Source organism: Monodon monoceros, unplaced genomic scaffold (genome assembly GCF_005190385.1).
Source record: "Monodon monoceros isolate NGI ecotype Baffin Bay Population unplaced genomic scaffold, NGI_Narwhal_1 Super_Scaffold_6, whole genome shotgun sequence".
Lineage (NCBI taxonomy): Eukaryota > Metazoa > Chordata > Mammalia > Artiodactyla > Monodontidae > Monodon > Monodon monoceros.
This window is the reverse complement of record NW_021703783.1, coordinates 70,337,290-70,359,581: the sequence shown is the minus strand read 5'-3', so window position 1 is coordinate 70,359,581 and position 22,292 is coordinate 70,337,290. Positions and strand designations below refer to the sequence as shown.

General features: G+C 41.8%; 1 protein-coding gene across 4 annotated transcripts in view; it reads left to right on the top strand.

The window, feature by feature from the left end:
* Positions 1 to 22,292, top strand: part of POC1B (POC1 centriolar protein B) — a 108,062-nt gene that overhangs the window by 10,344 nt on the left and 75,426 nt on the right. For all 4 annotated transcript variants that reach the window (XM_029205318.1, XM_029205319.1, XM_029205317.1 and 1 more), the window contains 2 exons: positions 11,205 to 11,376; positions 15,649 to 15,828. In XM_029205318.1, the coding sequence (XP_029061151.1) occupies positions 11,205 to 11,376; positions 15,649 to 15,828 (352 nt within the window). The remainder of the gene's footprint in view (positions 1 to 11,204; positions 11,377 to 15,648; positions 15,829 to 22,292) is intronic.

Sequence of the window (22,292 nt, the reverse complement as noted above, 5' to 3'; positions counted from 1 at the left end):
CTTTGGAGAGGCCTGGTTGTCCCTTTAGTCTGAAATATTCTTCACCACCTCACTCTGGTTAGCTGGCTCCTTCCTGTGCTTCACGCCTCCACTTAAAATGCCACTGATTACTCCATCTGAATAAAGTATTCTATGCCCATGAAAAATTCTCATGTGACATCCTGCTTTATCGTTCATGTCTCTTAGCACAATTTAAAATGATATGCTTTCCTGCTAATTGACTTGTTTCCCTCTTCTCTGCTTAAATTTAAGCCTATACCAGGGCTCCCTGTTTTACAAATAAAGTAGCTCAGCACAAAGAGGCACATGGAAAAGTGCTGGCAAGATAATCATTGGTCTTTGCTTTGGGTGTTATCATGGCTAAAGCAGATTTTGCTGGGAGAACGGTGATAGGTGTACTGTTCACATGGCTTTGGAGAAAGATATTTTCTTCCATTAAGATCCTGTGTCTGAGATGCAGTATAGATTTTAGCACTTGAAAATGCTGCCCGAGTCAAGAGCTCTCCTGCAATTTTCAGATAAGTTTGTGACCTGCCAGCATATTTGATTTTGCATTTATTGAAACGTTCATTAAAACAATGCGTCTACTGAAACCCAAAGAAGTTACTTAAATGAAATAAAGCTTCACACAAACTTAAAAAAAAAAATTAAGCTCCCTATTCAGAGATTTTTGCCTGTATTGTTACTTAGGACTCTCCCCACCCTGCCCACCATGCCTTACATGTGGTAGGGGTGACATATCTGTTGAATGAACTAATAATACCAGGAGTTAGAATGGAGAGAAAGACTGTGACCTGAGGTAGGTGAAGTGTGAAAGAGAAAATGATTGTTGCTTGAAAGGGTTGCAGGGAACTTGATGTCCCCAAGCAGAGTCAAAGTGTAAGTAGGTTAGTAGGAGGAGGGACTTTCAGAGAGGAGGATGTGTACACAAGAGGGATCATGTAGTGGGTGTTTCTCTGGCCCGTGGTAGCTTTGGGGAAGGAGAGCAGGCATGGGTACCAGGGTCAGCTAAGGGGCTATCTGGAGCATTATGGGAGAGAGTGCAGGGTAATTGATGACCAGAGAGGCTGAAGGCTTAAATTCCTGGTCATGACTGGAGGAAACAGCATGAAGCATGGTGGATTTATACTCAGTAGCCTCTTGGAAGGTGGTGGGCTCTTGGGTTTCACAGGATGAGTTGGAAGATGATCAGAGAGGAGAGGATGGGAAAAAATGACCACCTGTGAAATACCATCCCTCTTTATGCAGACAGAAACTGGAAGTTGAGCAACTTTGCTGAGGCAGTATAGCTAGTAAGCAGCAGAGCTTGGCTGAGCCTGACTTCCAGTCGGCCTCTGGAGCCACACTCTTTTCCATTAGGGCAGTTTCCCAGAGGGGCACACTTAAGTTTATACAAATGTTAGAAGAGTTTAAGAGCATTTTCATGTGACGTGCACAATCTGAGCTGCACTTTAGAAGTTTCCATTTAAAACGATATATTTTAACATTGATGTTGTCACCTTTTCCTCTTTTTGTGTTCAAGGTTACCCTGTCATTGATTCATTCCCTATTTAATCTGTGGGATGTTTGTAGAGTAAATGACAGTATAGGACAAGTTTATACCTCCTTTTTCTTTCTGAATAGAGGCAGAATGAAGTTGTGAATTTTTAAGTTATTTTCCTCACAGTGAAACTATAATTAAAGTTTGCCAGAAATTCTTTTTCTATTCTGGTTCTTGATGGCAACCTGTGTAGCAGATTTACTTAAGTTCCTCCTACTGTTATAGTTTTAAAAATTGCTCCCAAGCGCTAAAGTAAGCTCGGGTACACACTGAGAGGCAGTAGCAGAGTGCAGTATTTCTCAGATGTCCACATATATCAGAATGGACTGAGAAAAGTGATCAAAAGTTCAGATTCCTGGGTCTCATTTCAGAGAATGTAACTTACTAGAAATACACGTTTTTCACAAGGTCCCCAAGTAATTCCAATGGGGATAATCAGTAAATCCCCAGAGCTTCTCCAAGCACTGGGTTCTTGGTTAAATGCCCCGGCTGTGGAGTCTGATAGACCCGGTTAAACACGGAGCTCTACTCCTTTCCACCTGCGTGACTCTGGGCAAGTTACTTCACCTCACCAAGCCTCATTTCCTCATCTGTAAAAAAGGGATAATGATAGTCACCTACCTCGTTGTGAGGATTATGTAAAAGGATGTTTACCAAGTTCTTAAAAGTACTCGGCCCACAGTGACAACTCGAGAAGGGTTTGTGTTAAGATTGTCACCCCTCATCGAGATACAGAATTTGAATACGTTAAATTTCTCCACATTGTCATTACTGAAGATTATTCTTAAAGCAGTCACAGCTCCTTTGAGACTCTGCTTACACCAGCAAGCTAACTACTTAGTGTCAGCTAGCAAGAAAATTATTCCCTCATTCAGACAGGAATTTTAGGTCAGTGCCATCACTTAATTATACTATTACATAGTGCTTGGATTGTACAAACTGTTCTGAAAGTATTAGATAGGGTATTAAAGTTTATCTAGTTACGGTTAGAATATTACCTTTTTATTGTGCAACCATCTCCCTTCTGTCTGGGTTTATGGATGTGTGTGCCTGGGGATTACATTTTATTTTTCTTTTCTTAAAAATACTTATAGTGAACTCCTTCTCTTCGATTTCCTTAGAAGATTTCCTTGTTTATATTTTCCTGAAGAAGGTGGTCCAGTGTTTCTGTTGTGAACCAAAGACCAGCATGAACCTGGAAATGCAACAGAAAGTACAAAATCATGGTGCCCTCAAACTAGAGAGCTGAGTTTCATTCTGGTAGTGGGTTTTAAAGCAGAACATAATGAGGGTAGGAAATATATTGAGGGACTTCTGCAATAATTGAAAAATTCAAGAATTTCTGTATGGAGGTGATTGAGTTATTAGGACTCTCTTGATTATGGAATGAAAAGACCTAAGAGGAATATAATCCAAATTTATAAAGTTGTGAAAGATACTATATTATGAACATGGACCTTTTTAGTAAATTCTAAAATATGTACTCTTTGACCTATCAATAATTCTTTTGGGCATTTATCACAGTGTTATTTTGCATATGTCAGAAATGACACATGTACATTGCAGCATCATTTGTAAACAACCTAAACAGGGTAGACTGGTTAAATAAATTAAGGTATAGCTACACCTTACTATGCAGCTATTAAAAAGACTAAGGCCAACTTCTGCCTCCAGACACGACAGTAACTGGTAACCAAACTTGCCCTCCAGCTGAAAACAACTGTAAAACGAGACAGAATATATGAGGCAACTGTTTTCTGGCGTTGAGCAAACAGGGAATGTAAACCGGTGATCCTTGCAAGAAGGAAACACCTTCTTGCAAGGAAGGTGAGCTCCTCCCTACTTGGCTTTCTCCCCGGGGGCACTCTTCCTGCTGCACAGCAGACGTAGAGCAAAGCGGAGCAGAGGTCTTAGTTCTTCTGGTTGTGTCCGGGCTGAATGCGTGTGGCAGGGTTCCTGAGAAGCTGCTGCTGAGTGGGGTACGTGGCCTCAGATGTCTGTGGGGCCTGCTGCCGTTTTGGCTGAGGTGCAAGTTGAGAGAGTGTGGGGTCTAGCGGAGACCCCTTCCTGCTGGGCTGAGAGAGGAGTGGTGAGCCCAGTGACCATGTCGGGCTAGAGCGCTCCAGCTCTAGCTCAGACAAAGGGGAGATCTTGCCCAGCACCTCAGGCAAGACACCAGGGAGGCCAGGCCTTAGGCATCAGGACCACATCTGAAATAAAGGGCATGCCCAAAAACTAAATTTAAAACTGAAGTAGATTTGCTCTAACAAAGAATAAAACCAAGCCTGGCAAGATCAAAAGGAGTAAAACTGCACCCTGAACTCTAGTTAGTAGCACCGCTTTTTGCAGGGGTGTGGGTTAGTGATTCTGAAACCATTTGCGTGCTCTAGACTTGAACAAAAATATATGGAGTGTAACGTGAGCCAGATTTTTTACTGTGGGGGAAGAGAGTTATAAATGTAAGAAGAGGGAGGGCTGGAATGTATTTGGTGCTGTTAGATTGAATTAGAGTTATCAATATGAACTCATGGTTTTTAATATCTTTATCTTCATTTCTACATATTGATAGATACAGCTTTCTATTTATATCTACTTTCTTAGTTCTGCCTGCTGAGATTTCTATTTATACCGTATTTCTTAGTTCTGTTAGCTGTCACAGCAGTAGCAATGAGCAAACATAGTTTCCAGATCTTGGTTTCTAAATACCACTCTCTATTAAGAGGAATCAGAGCTTCTTGGGGAGAAAAGACCTATTCCAGGGCTGGAGCAGGGAAAGTACATCTTGGAACATCTTGTAATTCTAGAAGTAAGGAAGTATTCAAAATGATGGACACATATCAGAAGAACACAGAGGCCAGCTTTAAGGGGCTCTTACTAGCCAAATCTGGAACAATATGAGTCAAAATAAATAATGATAGCTTTGAATTATAACCCACTGAGTAAAATAATCTGAGTTCACACTGATATGAACAAGTATCTGAATAAGTCGATAAGTGGGGAAAAAGGGAAGATTCTTCCTTAAAGTAACAAATTAAACATTAGTTCATTAATTAAACATTAATTAGTAAACCATAGAAAGAATAATGGGTTGGAAAATCATTGAAGGATGCTAAAATTAGTGGGTGATGGACTTCCCTGGTGGCACAGTGGTTGAAAATCCGCCCACCAATGCAGGAGACACGGGTTCAAGCCCTGGTCCGGGAAGATCCCACATGCCGCAGAGCAACTAAGCCCGTGCGCCACAACTGCTGAAGCCCACGTGCCTAGAGCCCATGCTCTGCAACACACAAGAGAAGCCACCGCAATGAGAAGCCCGCGTACTGCAACGAAGAGTAGCTCCCGGTCTCCACGACTAGAGAAAGCCCTCTCACAGCAACAAAGACCCTATGCAGCCAAAAATAAATAAATTAATTAATTTAAAAAAATAAAATTAGTGGGTGACAGTTTATTGAGGAAGAGGATATTTATATAGTTTACAGTATCTCCCGACAAAATACTAATTAATTACAAAGTGGAAAAATACTAACTTTACAAGGCAAAAACTACCTAAGCCAAGTGGTCAAAGTTAATCTCACCAGTACTGGGACAGATATCAAGCGTACCCTGATATGATGCACTGATAAGGGCACGACATAATTTTTGTGGTGTTCTTGTCAAAAGTGTATATCCTGAATCTAATGGCAAGGAAACAACAGGAAAAAAACAAACTCATTAAAAAAGAGATCAGATTTGTGATTACCAGAGGCAGTGGTGGGGGAAGGGGGATTTGGATGGAGGTCGTCAGAAGGTACAAGCCTCCAGATGTAAGGTAAATAAGTACTAGGGGTGTATAACTATAATTGACACTGCTGTACATTGTATATAAAAGCTGTTAAGAGAGTAAACTCTCAAGAGTTCTCATCATGAGGAAAAATATTTTTTTCCCTATTTCATTACTGGATCTCTATGAGATGGTGGATGTTCACTAAACTTACTGTGGTCATCATGACATTTGATGTGTGTAAGTCAAATCATTATGCTGTACACCTTAAACTGATACAGTGCTGTATGTCAATTATATCGCAATAAAAATGGAAGAAAAAAAATCCAGAAAAAAAAAGTGATTTGACACACATATTTGCTTAAACACAGGGGAGGATACTCAAGAAAATGAGTATCCTCTCTCCTATGTGCTTAAACAAATATGTTAACTATGCCTCTAGGAAGGGAAACCAGGTGGCCAAGGGCTGGAAGGAAATTTGGTAAATACCCTTGTAATACTAGAATTCTGCGTCATATACATTTATTACCGTTAGAAAAGATAATTTAACAACAAATGCAATAATTGGGAGGCAGTACCACCTCTTTCCAGAAAAAGGTATTCCTCGCAAAGCAAACCTCCAGTTAACTGTAGTTGATTTTGGTTAAATCAATGAGACAGCTCGGGTTGAGGAAAGAAAGTTATTGCTACTTAAGGTGACGCAATAACTGTTGGCCTTTTGGACATTATGGAGAGCAAACCATTAGTATGCTCTTTGTTGTCACCTCCAGAGACCTGACACTGGCCTAGGTGACTGTGGACTTTGTTCTTTCTTTTGTCCTAATGAGGATTTCTTGAAACAATAGATTATTGTTATAAAATATAAATACTTTTGTTTTTAAATGGGTAGATTTACTAGTTAAATTTTTAACTTCCTCCCTTTGATAGTTTATCTTAAAATAGATGAGTCAGATGACGATTAGGTACAAGCTTTGACATTTTAAATGATGTGGTAATGTTTATAGAGGGTGTGGTTCACTAGAAATGTATGAAAGCAAATTCCAGGTTGACACTGTACAGCATTGACACCAATAATCAAATACCTTTTATTATTGTGGTATTAGGGTTTGGTGGCGCAGGGTTAAGGAAGTAAGGAGGGAAATTCAGTGTTGGTTTTCATAGTTTCCAATAAGAATGCATTCATGGGCTTTTTGTAGATTGTTAGTCTTTTTTTCTGTTTTCTTGAAATTTGGAAGAAAATGTAGAGTGTACCCTGAGCCACACAGTTGTAATTGGGACATCCCTGCTTCTAGTGTTTCATAATTATTAGGGCTTGGAAATGCCACCTTGCTGTAAGGTTTTGCTGTCCTTTAAACCATGCGTTCATCCTGCCCTCTCATCACTTCTCTTTAGCGGGTCTCAGGCTGGTAATAGCCAAGTGTTGCTTTAATGTAGCCATCAACTCTAAATTTATGATTTTTGAGCATCTACTCTGCTTAAGATGTCCTTTTCCTTTTCTGACAAAATATGTAAAGGCTCAAGTCCTGTGGCACCTTCTCAGTTAAGTGTCATGTTCTTATTCCTCTGGCTCTGCCCTCTGCCCCTCCCCCCCACCCAGCCCATGCCACCCCCAATCAATTGTTGCTTCACCATGATCCTATAATAACATTTTTTCTGGTCCTTGTCATATTGAACATTAGTGACCCTGTAAACCTTCAATGAGTTCATGGATCAATTGTGTATATTAACTCTCTCCACTGCCTCCCTCCCATTTTCTCCTCAACCCACACCATTCCAGCTTTGATCCCACCACTTCACTGAAACAAATCTTGTTGCCAAGCCAACGTTTGATCCTCGGGCCTAGGGCTGGCTTCTTGGGCAAATGACCTGTATCGTTGCGTAGGTCTCATACTTGGTTTAATGCTCTGCTATCATGGTCTTGAAATTCTTAATGATTTCCTACAAGGGCCTCCACATTTACACTGGAACCCCCAAATTATGTAGCTGGTCGTGTTCAGGCCTGATCTTAACCAGGTCTCTTCAAAGCACTTCACACAGCCCGTCAGCCTCTTGGAACACATCCTGAATTCCTGGACACCACAGTCTCCTTGCCCCCTCCCCCTCCATTTATGGCTCCTTCCTGTCTCTCCCTTCTCTCCAGGTTAAGTATCTGCACCCTCTTCTTTATCTAGACTCACGGCCTGAGTGATGCCATCCAGTTTCCAGTCTTTAATGTATTATCTACACTGTTGCTGCTGACAGTAACACAAATTAAAACGACAGTAATAATAGCTACATTTGAGCGTTTTCTATGTGCCAGGCATGTCTTCTGAATATTATTTCACTTAATACTTTAAATGCCTTAATTTCATTAAATCTCTCTAAGATTTACCTGGGTGCGCACGCCAGAAGCTGGGCACCTTTGTTTCTTTTCTTTCTTTCCCCTTCACATCTAATGTGTTTGCAAGCCTTGTGGACTCCCGTCTTTATGATATATCTTGGTTTTAACTGCTTCTACCATTTCCACAGCCTTCAGCCTAGTCCAAACCACCACCTTCTGGCCGGATTATTACAATAGCCTCCTGAGTGATTTCCTTCTTCCCACTGTGCATACTCCACACAACAGCCAGAGTGAGATTTTTTGTTCGTTTCGTCTAAACATTAAAGTGTAAGATATGTACCACAATTGGACAGCTTGCAGAATTTCCACAACTGTGACATGCCCATTTTGCCAACATCCAGAGTAAGAAGCCCTCTTGTGCTCCCTTCTAGCCACTATCCTCCCTCCCTACCACCCGCATGATCTCTATGCTGACTTCTAACTCCATAGATTAGTTTTGCTGCTTCTTGAACTTCGTATAAATGAAATTTAATTACAGGTTAGGTGCACGGTATGAATATACCACAGCTTTTGTATCCGTTTTACTTTGATGGACAGTTGGGTTTCTAGTTTTGGTCTTCTTTGAATAGTACTTCCACAACATTATTGTACATGTCTTCTGCTAAACATGCATAAGAATTTCTGTAGGTATATACCTAGGCGTCAAATTCTGAGTCAGATGGTAAGTGTACATTCAGCTTCAACAGATTTCAAAACAATTTTCCAAGGGTGCTTAAAACGACCAGCATTATTTGAGAGCTCCACTTGTTACACATACTCACCAAGATTTGGTACTATTTATCTCTTTTATTGTAGCCATTCTAATGAGAGTGTAGTGATATCTTATTGTGGTTTTAATTTGCACTTTCCTAGTGACTAATGGATTTGAGCACCTTTTCATATGTTTATCGGCCATTTGCATAGCCTCCTTTATGAAGTGCCTGTTTAAGCCCTTTGCCTATGTATTTGCCTGTCGTATTTTACTGCCTTTCCTTATTGATTTGTAGGATTCTTTATATATTCTTTATTATATGTTGGATAAATGTATTGTAAATATCTTTTTCGTCTCTGTGGTTTGCGTTTTCACTTGCTTGGCGGTATCTTTCAATGAGCAAAATTTCTTAATTTTAGTGTAGTACAAATTATCATTCTTTTCTTTTAGTAATTTAGTCATTTTCAGGTATTATCTAAGCAATCGTTGCCTACCCCAATGGCCATGAAGATATTCCCCTAAGTTCTCTCCTAAAAGCTTATTGTTTTACCGATCCCATTTAGATCCGCAATCCATGCGGAATTACTTTTGTGTACAGTATAAAGTGTAGAAGTCAAGGTACATTTTTTTTCCTTGTGAATACCCAGTGGACCCAACATCATTTTTGCAAAGATCATCCTTTTCTCACTGTCAGAGCGGCAGTTTTCTTAAATCATATCACAAGGTCCTGCTGCTTATAATCCTTCAGTGGCTGAGAACTAAATACACACCTCTCACCATGGCTCCTTGCTGGCATCAGCTTCTCTCTGGGCTTCCATCCCTTGTTCTCTTTTTCTCCCCTCCCCTGTGGACATGCTGGTCTCCTTGCTGTTCCTCAGGTTGACAAGTGCATGGCTGTCTCAGGCCCTCGCATGTGGAGCCCTCCTGCCCAGAGTGCTCTTTCTTCACGTCTTAGCCTGGATCACTCCTCGTTTCACTCAAGTCTCTGCTTGCATGTCCCTTCCTTGAAAAGGACCACTAACTACCCCATATAACATTAAGAATATGGTCAAAAGGTTTAAGCTTCCACTTATAAGTACTAGGGATGTAATGTACAACATGATTAATATAATTCACACTGCTGTCTGTTATATGTGAAAGTTAAGAGAGTAAATCCTAAGAGTTCTCATCACAAGGAAAACAAATTTTTTTTTCTTTTTCTTTAATGAGAAATATGAAATGATGAATGTTCACTAAACCTATAGTGGTAATCATTTCATGATATATATCTCAAACCTGGAAGAAAAAAAAATAATATATAAAAGTCCTCTGAACATGTATGATATTATAATCTAATGAAGCATCTCCTGCCCTGTTGTGATTCCCTGAGGGTGCGAGGTTGTGTCTTACTCCCTTTTGTAGCTCTTTAATACCTTAGAACTCAGAGTCCCCAATGTAATGTACATGATAATTCATTGTTTTCCCTATTTTGTCCACATTAGCCCCAGATAATTCAAACCCTGATTTATTTAATAATTTGATGAGCTGTAATGGAATGTCAACTTTTTGTACTTTTAAAAAAAGGGGGTAGTATACAGCTTATAAACTCACTTTAACTATTTTACATGGAAACATTGCATAGGCCAAGTCCAAATGAATTTTATCTATGGCTAAGGAACTTAGAAGGTTTTCAGTGACTTTATATTTCTCTTCTAACAGTAATACTAATTGTATTTCAAGTTTATAAAGTTTTTTTTTTTCTAAACATTCTACAATCTAGACTTAGTGATTCTCATTGACCTGGTTCCTCTCACTGGGGCTATTTTGGGGCTACATGAATATATGAAATTTGGTTTTAGGGCAAGAGTTAGATCTATCTTTCATTTGTTTATTTCTTCATTCCTTGTTTAAGGCATTTATTTCCACTGCTGATTTCATTTGTTTTCCTTTTCTTAAAGCCTTAAGTTAATGTCTGAAACACATGACTCTTTTATTAATTGTAGAAAGTGATAACAGAGCAAAAAGTGTGTTTTAAGATTACCTTATCTAGCTATAAAAGACATTACTGGTCAATTAACAAAACTGGAAAGCAGTAGATTAAAGTACTGTCACTGGTAAATTTTCTGAAGTTGATTACAGTGCTATTGGTATGTAAAAGAATATCTTTATTCTTAGAAAAATACACTTAAGTACTTAGGAATAAAGGTGCCATGATGATGAATTTACTTACCCCAGAATCGCTTAGGAAGAAAAAATTGTGTGTTTGTATGTGTGCCCACACATACAGTGCTTGTGTACAGAAAAAGAGTGCGCACAGGAGCTAATTATAAACCAAATGGGGCAAAATAGTAACAACAGGTGGATCTGGTAAAGGGTATATTAATGTTCTTTATACTATTTTTATGACTGTTCTGTAACTGTGAAGTTATCTCTGCATAAACAGTTTAAAAAAATCATTCTCATCCAGCCCTCTCATGAAAAGCATTCAGTCCTTATGACACAAAGATTAAGTTACTTTCTCAGTCAACCTGAGAGAGACAGAACTGACTCCTACTCCTGTGTCTCTGTTGTATTGTGCTGCCGCCTTCTAGTAAATAGTCATTGAGTTCTAACCAAATACAGGGACCAATAATCCTGCTCTGTGGCTACATAGGACACAGCGAAGCTTGCATATTAGTGATGTGGCTTCGGGTTTCTTTTACAAATGTTTTTGCCATTACTTGGTCTGTCTCACAACCTCCAGGCCCCTCTGTTACCTGGACGTCTTGTTCTTAGATATGCTGCCCATTGTAATGAGACATGCCTACATTTGTGTTTTAATACACAGTGGTTTTGTTCTTCTATTTCTTAATAGCTACCGGCTCTTGGGATACGTTTCTCATGCTGTGGAGTTTCAAGCCGCAAGCTAGAGCTTTCAGATATGTGGGTCACAAGGACGTTGTAACCAGCGTGCAGTTTTCTCCACTTGGAAACTTACTGGCATCTGCTTCACGAGACAGGACCGTTAGACTCTGGATTCCTGATAAGTAAGAGAAACAAACACCTGTTATGCTCTGGATTTAGAAATGTGAAAGAATACTGGAGGCAGGCTGTTCCCTGTGCGCTTCTTGGAATGCCCACAGCCCCAGTTACCTGCACATCTTTAGTCTGAGTCACAAACAAGGTGTACTGCCCTTGTCGTAAAGTCAGACTATTTCATTACCGTTTTTTCCTCATCTTTAACTCATAATTGTGTCTTCTGTTTGAAAACTATTTCTAACCATGGAAATATGCTTAATATGTCCTAAGGTTTTCTTGGGGCGGGGTGGGGGCAGTGGTTAGGAAGGGTGATGGTTATCAATCCCTTTATAAATCTGATGTAAGCTTTAGATCGTCTCCCTAGAGAGATATACATCAGCCTGTCTAATCAAGATTTTACAGTTTATTAACCTACTACCACCCATCGCGGATCCTTGAGGGGACTTTGAATCTCTATTAAAAACCCCAGGGCTAGCTATTCTTTGATGCATATCATTCATTTGGGCTCCAGAATTTTCTTGTTAAAGAGAATTTCTGACAAATGTATAAACCTCATTGCATTTGTGCACAGTCCTATCCTGTCATAGCAAACCTCTCTATAAGAGGTTTTTTAAATCCTAGCTGATAGCCCATCTATTTTAAGCAGTTATTGAGCCTTGATTATTTTAAAAGTTTTTAAACTCTTAATTATAAAGAATTTCAAGCATACATGAAAATAGAATGGGTGATGTGACAACTCCCTCCCCACATAACCATCCCCCATATCCAGCAGTAATCAGTGTTCTGTCAGTCTTGTTTCATCTGTTCCCCCGTTGCCACACACCTTTTTTTTTCTTTTCTGGAATACGTATTATTAGAACAAATCTCACACATCATATCATTTCCTCCATAAATACTTAGGATAATAAGAAACGAGTGTTTTCCTTCACTCTGTTGTGGCAGGATTTGATTTGTGGTATGTGCCTGAACAGGCTCAGGCACTCGCAAATGAATGAAAGTTCCAGGGGCATTTCCCTGCCAGTGGGCACTTTTTTCCTGCCACTACCCAAAGGATCTCCATACTGAGAAATCTGAACATTATCCCGAGGTAGCAAACACTACTGAGGAGAAGTGACGTATTATGATACTGCAAATGGCAATGTAGAGGGAATTGTAAGGACAAGAGGCTGATTTGGGGTCCAAAAGAGAAAGCATTTTTTAAAATCCTTCACTTTAGGAATTTAGGACTAGTGGTTTGTTATTCTCAGCACAGCCTCAGTCTCCCATCGCTAATTCAGGGAAATCTCAGTAAACTGCACAAGGGTAGATGAGGTAAAAGCACACTGAATCATTAACTTGTACTGGCTAATCTAAGTACAACAATTAGGCTTGTGTAGACACGTCTAGTTCCTCTTCCTAAATCAGATCATAGTGGGGCCAGGGCAATAGTGGGTCATGGCAAGGAGATGGAAACTGATTAACCAGTTACCTATTGCTGCATAACAGTCCTCAAAACTTAGTAGCTTAATACAATAACTATCATTTCTCACAATTTTCTGGGTTGCCTGGATGACTCCTCTGCCCCATTGATGTTGGCTCTTACTCACGCAGCTTCATTAAGCTGGCAGCTGGGCTGGCAGGTCCAATGCCTCCCTCATACACCTGTGGCCTTAGTGCCGGCTATTGGCTGGGGCACCGTGGTCCTCCAGCACTATAAGGACTTCCTTACAGCATGGCAGCTGGATTCTAGGATGGTAAAAGCCGGAGCTGCTAGACTTTTTAAAGGCTGGTCCTGAAACTTGCACAGTATGTATCCCTTCTGCCACATTCTGTTGGTCAAAGTAAGTCACAGCACCAGCCGAGATTCAAAGGGAGGAGAAATTGATGGATTCCACTTCCCATGGGGAGGAGTGGCATGTGTGCACAGGGATGAGGGGAATTGTGGGCAGCCAGATGAGCAAACACCAGAGCTGGTGACGGGAAGGCTAAGAAAGCATAGTAGGAGCGAGTTCGGAGGCAGGTCTGGCCTGGCGTTCATCACAGTTGGCAATCAAGAGAATTTGGGCGGAAAGGGCAGGTGAACGTGTGGGAGGTGGAAAGTCCGTGTGAAGGCAATGTGAGGAACTAGAAACTAGTTAAGCACTAGCACAACAAACACTAGGCACTCTTATCTCGGTTTCCTAGATGCTTCCTGTTGAGACCGGACCTGGATCTGGCCGTTGGGCCAGCCTATAGCCGAGAGGAGCGGCTTTTAGAAAGAATGCAAGCAGGAAAGCCTCCTGCAGTATGGAGTGCAGAAGAAAGATCAGGGCAGACTTTGATGATACCAGCTGTCTCTTGGCTTCCTGGCCATAGCAGATGCCAAGTCTTTTCTTTGTTTTCTCTAGGCTTTATACTTAAAATCAGGCCATGCTGTACTCCTGACTTCTACTCAAAGAACTTTCCCTTGAAACCTCACTGACCTAGTAGTCCCTGAATGCTCCCTCCTATTTTTTTAAAAATATTGATTTTAATTATTCTTGGTATGTCATATATCAGGTGATGGAGATTTATGACAAAGTCACCTCTGCCTTCTACAGGCCACTAGAAGGGAAAGCCAGGATGGATCTAAGAACCATTAAGTATTGTCTCTTCCCAGCAGAATTCAGCAAAATGTACTGAGTTCTTTTTCTGTGCCTGACATTGTGCTAGATGCTGGTCTTTTAGAGATGAATAAGTCACCTTTCCTGTCCTCAAAAAATTACTGCCTAATAGGAGAGAAACAGGACTATTTTAAAACAAAAATTACTGTATAATGTAATAAGCAAAATAGCTATAATAAAAAGGGAACAATTAAGCCTGTCTGGGTTGGTCAAGGGGGCTTTGCTGGTAGGGGAAAGTAGTCAGGCTAAGAAAGCTGTAAGTACAAAGCCAGAGGTGTGTTTGAAGCAGTGAGACTGTTGTAAGAGTACAAAGGTCAGTGCAGTGGCAGGATGTCTCTCGCCAAAGAGCTTGGGCGTTTTACTTTTTCTTGGAGAGCAGCCCATGACACGTTTACACTGGGATTTACACGCTTAGAATTATACATTTAGCAAGGCTGTAAGCACAGTATGTAGGTGACTGGAGGGAGATGAAAGATTAGAGCAGGGAGACCAGTTAAGAGGCTTTTGCAGTAATCTAGGTGAAGGATATTGAGGGTATGTATATCCACCTTAATGCAAGCATAGCTGGGATGGAAAGAAGAGGAGGGATTCAAAAGATATTTAGGAGGTGATAGCAGTCTCACTATCACATTAAATAGGTTGCTGACCTATCGGATGTTGGGGAGGAGCTGAGTGTAACTTCCAGGCTTCTGCAAATTCTGCTGCCTGATCTCCTTCAAATACTTGTGGTGATTTTTCCCATAAGGCATCACCTGTATAAATATGACTTTCTGAATGGAAAAATTGCTAAATCTAAATGTAGTATAAAGTGAAAGTACCTTGGGAACTTGGAAACGCTGACACAAAGTAGCATTTCCCAAACGTCACCATTTAACTCCAGCACTGTCTACTAGCCTACCCCTAATTATGTCGGCATTTTTCCTGCTGCTTCTCCTTAAATGCCACACATTATTTTCTCCACCTTTTTTTCCTATTCTCTTTTTCCCACCCTAGCCAAGAAAAAAAAAAGTATCTGAAATTTCAAGGTGTTGAGAACTGAAGGATCAATATGTTATTACCATTTATCTTTTGTTTTGCTTATGAATGTAAGATTGGGCTCAGGGGTGAGCAAGGCCTTAGGTATACCTCAGGATCTCAGTTCACATTGCTGGTGGATGAAAGCGGGAAAGTCAGGTCACCCAGGGACATTCTGCATAGAGGGAAGTGACATAGGGGACATCTCCTCCTTCCCAAGCCAGACTGCCAGTCCACACAATTTCCACGTGAGCCCAGTTTGAAAACCCTACCTTAGAGCTCTTCACTTAATGAATCTTAGGTTTTCTAGCTTGCAGTTTATTTAAACTGTATGTTGCTCTCTCTAGAGGAGCAACAGGAACTTAAAATGCATGGTAGAGATTTGTTCAAAATATTATTCCGTAGCTTCCAATTAAAGCAAAGTCAGCAAATGCATTTCAGGGTGGGGACCACTAGGCTCTCACTTGTTTAGTGTCAGCTGTGACTTTAACAAAACCAGCTTGGAACAGTGTCAATGAAGAGTACGGTACAACACAGCCTTTTCACACTTCTGTCAGTTTTTACAACAAACTATTTTATATGTTTCAAAGTCTGTATACTGATAATTAAATCAAATGTTATAAATATTAAACTGTTTGTCTCCAGGAGAGGGAAATCCTCTGAATTTAAAGCTCACACAGCTCCAGTTAGAAGTGTGGACTTTTCAGCCGATGGCCAGTTTCTTGCTACAGCTTCTGAAGACAAATCTATCAAAGTATGGAACATGTATCGCCAGCGCTTCTTATATTCTTTGTACCGACACACACACTGGGTTCGCTGTGCCAAGTAAGTGCAAAGTTTCACAGTAAGGTTTCCACATTTTTTTTTTCCTGCTATAGTACATGTTTTACCCCCCCAACTCCCAGAAAAGGAGATTGAGGGCAAATTCATTCATTCATTTGTTCATTCATTCAGCAAATATTTATTGTGTGCTTGCTATGTGCCAGGAACAATAGTAAACAAAACGGTGAAAAACTGCTGCTCTCATGAAGCTTATATTCTGGGGAGGGGAGACAGACAATAAACAAATGGGAAACTGGATATGGTAGGTCAGATGGTGGTAAGTGCTATGGGGAGAAACAGAGCTAGATGGGAAGGGGGGCTGCCAGTTTAAACAGGGTGTTCAGCGACTGCTCCCAGAGAGGGTGGCCTTTGAGCAGAGGGAGGGCAGGGAGTGAGGGCTGAAGATGTTTGGGAAAGGAAAGTCCGCGTGGAGGAAGCAGGAGTGAAGGCCCTCAGGCGGGAGCTGGGTCGCTGTGTGAGGACAAGAAGGCAGGGGTGGCCAAGAGTGCGGGGAAGCCGGGGAACAGCCCTGACGGGCACGCTGAGTAGATGCGCCATTGGAGCATGTTCACCTCTCTGACTTACAGTTTGACGGGACCCCTCTGACCACTGTGTGGCGAGTAGACTGTCAGAAGTCAGGGCAGAGCCCGGAGGTGCAGGCTGTTGCAGTGGTTCTCATCCCGGTTTGGTCCAGGGTAGTGGCCGTGGAGATTTTGAGAAGCGGTTGGATTTTACATAATCTATACAGTTGACCCTTGAACAACACAGGTTTGGGCTGCAGGGGTCCACTCATACGTGCATTTTTTTCAGTACTGTCGATAAATACTAGTGTAGTTCACAGACCGAGGTTGGTTGAATCCACAGATGTGGAAGCGTGAATACGGAGGAACCTTGGATTCCAAGGGCAAACTAAGTCACACACGGATTTTTGACTCTGGAGTGTTGGTGCCCCTAACCCCCGTGTTGCTCAAGGGTCAACTATAGTTTGAAGTTACAACCAAGAGTACTTGCTGTCGTGTTGGATGTGACGAGAAAGAGAGAAACCAAGAATGACTCCATAATCTTTGGCAACAGTCTGTTGGGACAAGTGCTATTGTGTTATTAAGGTCTGCTAATAGCCGCGGAGCCCTCTATTCCTAAGACACAGTGCTATAGTACTTAAAATACATATCTCCTTTCCCCGTCGGAACTGGCCAGGGAGGGAAGGGCTGTTGTTCTAAATTCCCCATTTTACAGATGAGGAAACTAAGTTTCAGAGTTAGAGTTAGAGCTCATCTAGCTGAAAGTGACAGAAACCCATTCTTTTTCACTTCTCAGGGTGGTTTTGTTGGCTGTTTGATAACCTTGGAGTTGGAAGGAGAGACCAGAACGAGGGACTCCAATGCTGTTAGCTCTCTCTAGGCCTCTCTAACATGCCAGCTTTACTCTTTGAGAAACCCTAAGCTTTGAGAGGAAACTCTAAGCTTTGAGAGGAAAAGCTTCCCCCAGCTCCAGTTAGAAAAGTACCCGGGGGTGACTCTGGCCCAGCTAGGACCCCGTACCCATCCCTTCACCAGGCAGTGAGACACTGTGATTGTTCAAATTTATCCAGGCAGCCAACTGAGACAAGCTACCCTGGCTGGGGAGGAGGGGTCATACCAACCATGTTTTCTGGTGATGCAGAGAGAGGAGAGTTCTCACAAGAAGGGGGCTGGTACAGAGGTAATCAGTGGGGGAAACTGTGAACCCTGTGGTCACCTGGATTTGTGCCCACCATATGATATAACATGCCAGGTGTCTGCAGCTAGGATGTGGTGGAGTGAGCATATGAGCCCAGCTCTGTCTTGCCTTACAGTCCAAACTCTTAACCCTTGTTATGCTCTCTGGGGGGCATTATTGCCCAGGAGGTGTTGATTATAATTTATGGTAATGAGTCTAAGCAGACTAAAAAACGATAGAAGATCATACTTTTAGTCAAAAGTTTTTCTTTTTTTTTTTTCCTTCTAAAGGGCTTAGCTACTCTTGGCTCTGGCCATCTTAATGTTATTTTCCATATATGCCATATGTCTGTGTGGTTACAAATACATAGATTCAAATCCCAGCCCCACCACTTACTAGCTATATGACCTTTGGGGAAATGATCTGATTTCTCATGCCTCAGTTTTCTTATCTGTAGAATTAGGATGATAACAGTAACCTGCCACCTAGGTTGTCATGGTATTTAAATGAGTAAATTTAAAAGCCCCCATACTAATCAGTAGATAAATCTTAGCCATCATCCCCATCACCATCATTGGACATCTCATTCTTATTTAATTTTTACATGTATTATGTAACTTGAATTGATAATTTTTCCCCACCTAAGGAGGTGGCACGATTTGTATTTATTTATGAAATGATGTTGTAAATAAGAGGAGGCAGAGATCTATTATCTAGTGGTTGGGGCCTGGAGAGCAGAGGTATAGGTGGCAGGGCCGGGTACTAGGAAGGGTCATTTAGCTCCCACTATGTACCAACTCTGGATATGTTCAGTAAAGAGACTGATTTCTGTTACTTTCATCAGGGAGCTCAACAGAAGCAAAAGCACTGAATATTGATTTAACTAATCAAGACAGAATGTGTCCTCTATATTCTGACTAATAATAAGAGCTGTTATTTATCCACTGTGACGTATGTATCTCTGCTTCCTTTCATAAAGAATTTAAAGTGGTTTATAATAACTGACATACCTATGTATACATCAGTCACTGGAGGGAATCGAGAGACAGTTCTATCTAGAACCACGTAACCTGGGTTACTGCAGTTTTGGCAGAGGTGTGGCCTGAGTTTCCTGCAGCCCAGGTATTAATGGAATGATGGAGGCTGACATATTTCCATTTTCTAATAACAAGAAGGAATCCTATCAAACTGTTCAGATAAGAGAAAATTTTTCCTGGAGTAGATTCTAGGAAATACTTTATTCCTTGCCCTTGTATTGAATTATCTATGTATAATATAAATGTTAAAAAGGAAAAAAGGTAACACTACTGTAAGATAGAACTTATGAAAGGTTGAAAGATCACCAATAATGTGAAGTTTTCATCATCAAAACATTCCTTTAATAAGCATAGTCCCCGATACGAGCCACACATCTGTGCTGGGTGTTAAGTATGGAGAGATGAAAGACACCATCTTAGCCTCAAGGAGCTTTTATAATTCAAGGGAAAAAATATATATATAAATAATTATAAAAGGGTGTGTCCTATGGGAAAATGATATACATGACGAGGGAGTGTGCGAGTGGAGCACTGAACTAGGCTTGTGTGAGGAAAAGTCAAAAGAGACATTGTGAACCCCTAACTGAGGGGGGCGGGGAGAGGAGAAGAGGAGGGAGTGGCGAATCATCAGACGGGAAGCGGGTGGCAGACCTTCCAGAGGGAATCAGTGGGAGTGAGCACCGTGGCTGAGAGAGTGTGGTGCTCTGTCAACTGTTCAGCTATGGCCATGCTCAGGAAGTAAGGTGGGGTGAGGTGTAGGAGGAGACGGGAAGGCTCAGGGCTCGGGGTCCTGGATGATGTGAAAAGACTTTGGACTTCATCCTGCAGGTGATACGGAGACACCAGAGAGCTTGGAATCTGGAAGAAGCGTGATCTGAGCTCTTCTTTATTAATTGGTCTATTCTACTGGCATGACTTTGCGTTTAGAGGGTTGGCATGAGATAGTCCAAGATTCACGTGCCCACATATAGCACCTTGTTACACTCGGGCATGTTTCGGTTCACGGCTCTCTGCCTCTGTGGAAAGTGAGGGTGATGAGGCTCCTCAAAGTGGACTGTTGCGAGGGTGAGAAATGTAAGTTTACAGCGTTTGGGACTGAGTGATGCCACGGGACTGCCGTGCCTCCAGCTGAGCACCATCTGCTAGGGTGAAACTCGGTAAGTGGGGGGAAGCCTTTGAAAATGTTGTTTTCCCTTAAATCAAGAGAAGAAAGCCATGGTGGAACTTTGCACTTTGCCTAGCATCATTCCCCGTTTTCTGGTGGTAGTGCCCACATTTTCCCTGAGGAACCAGCCCTCCCCGACGGTCCGTCTATGTGCTGTGGTGGCCCTGTCTCCGGTCCAGCAGGAGGCTCAGCTCAGGTTTGCCATTCGGGACAGAGCATCCCCCTTCCTACAGGAGAGAGTGAGCCTTGTTAGAACTGTAGGCCTTTGTTGTGGGATTTCTATCTTGAGGCTTATTTAAACCTGAACTGCTGAGGGACACCGTGCACAAAATACTGACCTAAGAATGATGCTGGTTCTTTCAGGGAGAGCGGAGCTGTGAGAGGAAGACAGAAATTGTTGTCTGATTACATGGTGTGGTTTCTGGGTACAGCCATGCCTGGAATTATTAGTGGGAGTGGGGAGGGGCCGGAGAGGGAGACAGAGACATGAGCCTTAAAATATTTCTTTTCACTCTTTTTTTAAAAGGCACTTTCCATAGGAAGTGATAGTGAAGCAGAGTTTTGGAAAAGTGGGATTGATCCTTGCGTCCAGTCACGTGCACTCGTGATTCCTGTTTTATCTCCATCCCCAACACGGCCTTAGTTTTCAGCATCATTATCACTTGTGGAGACTTTTGCAATAAACTCCTAAATGTTTTCCATGACTACAGATTGGCATTTATTCCCTCCTTCCCCTACGGCCTCCAAAAAGACTTTTGTGAAATGCAAATCTGATTGTGCTCTTCCTCAGATTAAAGCCACTCGGTGACTCCTGTCCAGGCACACTTGTCCTGCCACATCTGCTCTGCCTTCCTGTTACAAGCTCGCCTTTCTTTCCTTTTCACCATTCACCTTATTGCAGCTACACAAGGCTCCCCAAGTGTGCAATGCTCTGTTGTGTTCTGTGCCCCTTCACGTGTTGCCTGCCATACCTGGAATGCCCCCAATTCCACCCTCCCTTCACCAGCCTGCTTTGCATCTCTTCCTCTAAGAAGTGTTTCTGACTCTCCCAGGCGGAGCCTCTTATGATTCCTTTATGCCACCACATTACCCTGTTAATGAGGTCTGTTTGCCAGTTTAGGCCTCACTTCCCTATTAGACTTTGAATTACAAGTATTTTATTCATTGTGTATTCTCATGCCAGGGACCATTCTAAATTCTGTAAATACCGCAGAAAGTGAAACAGACAAAATTCCTACTGTCATGGAACTCCTTCTATCAGAAGGAGACAGACAATAACCAAATATACTAGTGATATGTGCTCTGCAGAAAAGTGCTGTAGCGGGTAACAGGACAGAGAGTGACAGGGATAGGAGGTGCTCTTCTACATATGGTGGCCAGGGAAGGCAGCTCTATTAAGGTGACATTGACTGAAGTGGGAGAACTAATAAGGTGGGTATCGGGGGAGAGTGTTGAATTTAGAGTCAGATACAGTGTGAGAGACACTGCAGAGTGTTAGTTATAGGGTGAGGAAGGCTCAGAGGAGTTGTGTAAAAATGTGGGTTGAATGAATCCATGAAAGGTTGACCGCTAATGTGCAGGTGGCTTTGGTGGGAGTTTTCATGGGCTTCTTCAGGGAAGAGTCATTTTTGTGGATTTTTTTATACCAAATTCAGGAGTACTATACATGCATGTTATACATGAGGAATATTTATGTGGCTTCACTACTTTTTCGTTTTGTTTTATTTTTGATCAGATTGATAATTTTTATACTCTGCACACCTGGTCTTAATGGAATGCCTTTGTTTTGCTGATACCTTGTGGATCTGAGGGATTGATTGATTGATTGATTTTTCAATCAGTTGTTTTCTTACTGTTTGGAGTGAGTGATTCCTGTGGAATTCTGCAGAGGCCTCTCTGGAGGAATGTTCTTTGGTAACAAATTTGGCTAAATTTAATGGATAAAGATTTCCTCTTTGGGCCGGCTTTCCATAGATGTGCTTGACAACATGAGTTCTTTCTCACACATTTATTACCATCTTTTTTCTTGACTCCTCTTAATGCAGATGGAGTCCAAGAGAGTTGGGAGGGCCTAACTGACCACTCAGGCCCGGCCTCTCAGTGCTTGTGCAGCTTCCTGTGAGAGCTTTGCCTTGATGGGGTCCTTCTAGTCCAGGACTTTCTTCTAAATGTCTGAAGGATCAGAAGTTCTGCTTTGGCCCGAGGTGAGAAGGCTCGGGGGGAACTAAGTCAGGCTTAATAAACGTAGGAGAGTCTGAAACAGAAGCCAAATTTACAATTTATTGACAGTGACAGCGCTAACCTTCAGAGGGGCTAGGGCATTTGCATGCCTTGGTCAGGGCCTTCTTCAACTCTGTCAACAAAGTCAGAATAAGGGCTCAGTGGGCCCTGGAACTAAGGCAAGAAAGTTTGTTGAAAAAAATCTTGATGGATAGTTTTTTCAGGTTAGGGTAGTAAGATGGGCTTATCTCCTCCACATATACGTACCTGCCAAGGAAACTGCACAATCAGTTCTGCTGCTCAGGTACTCTCTTCCCTGCTGCTCAGGTACTCTCTTCCCTGCTGGT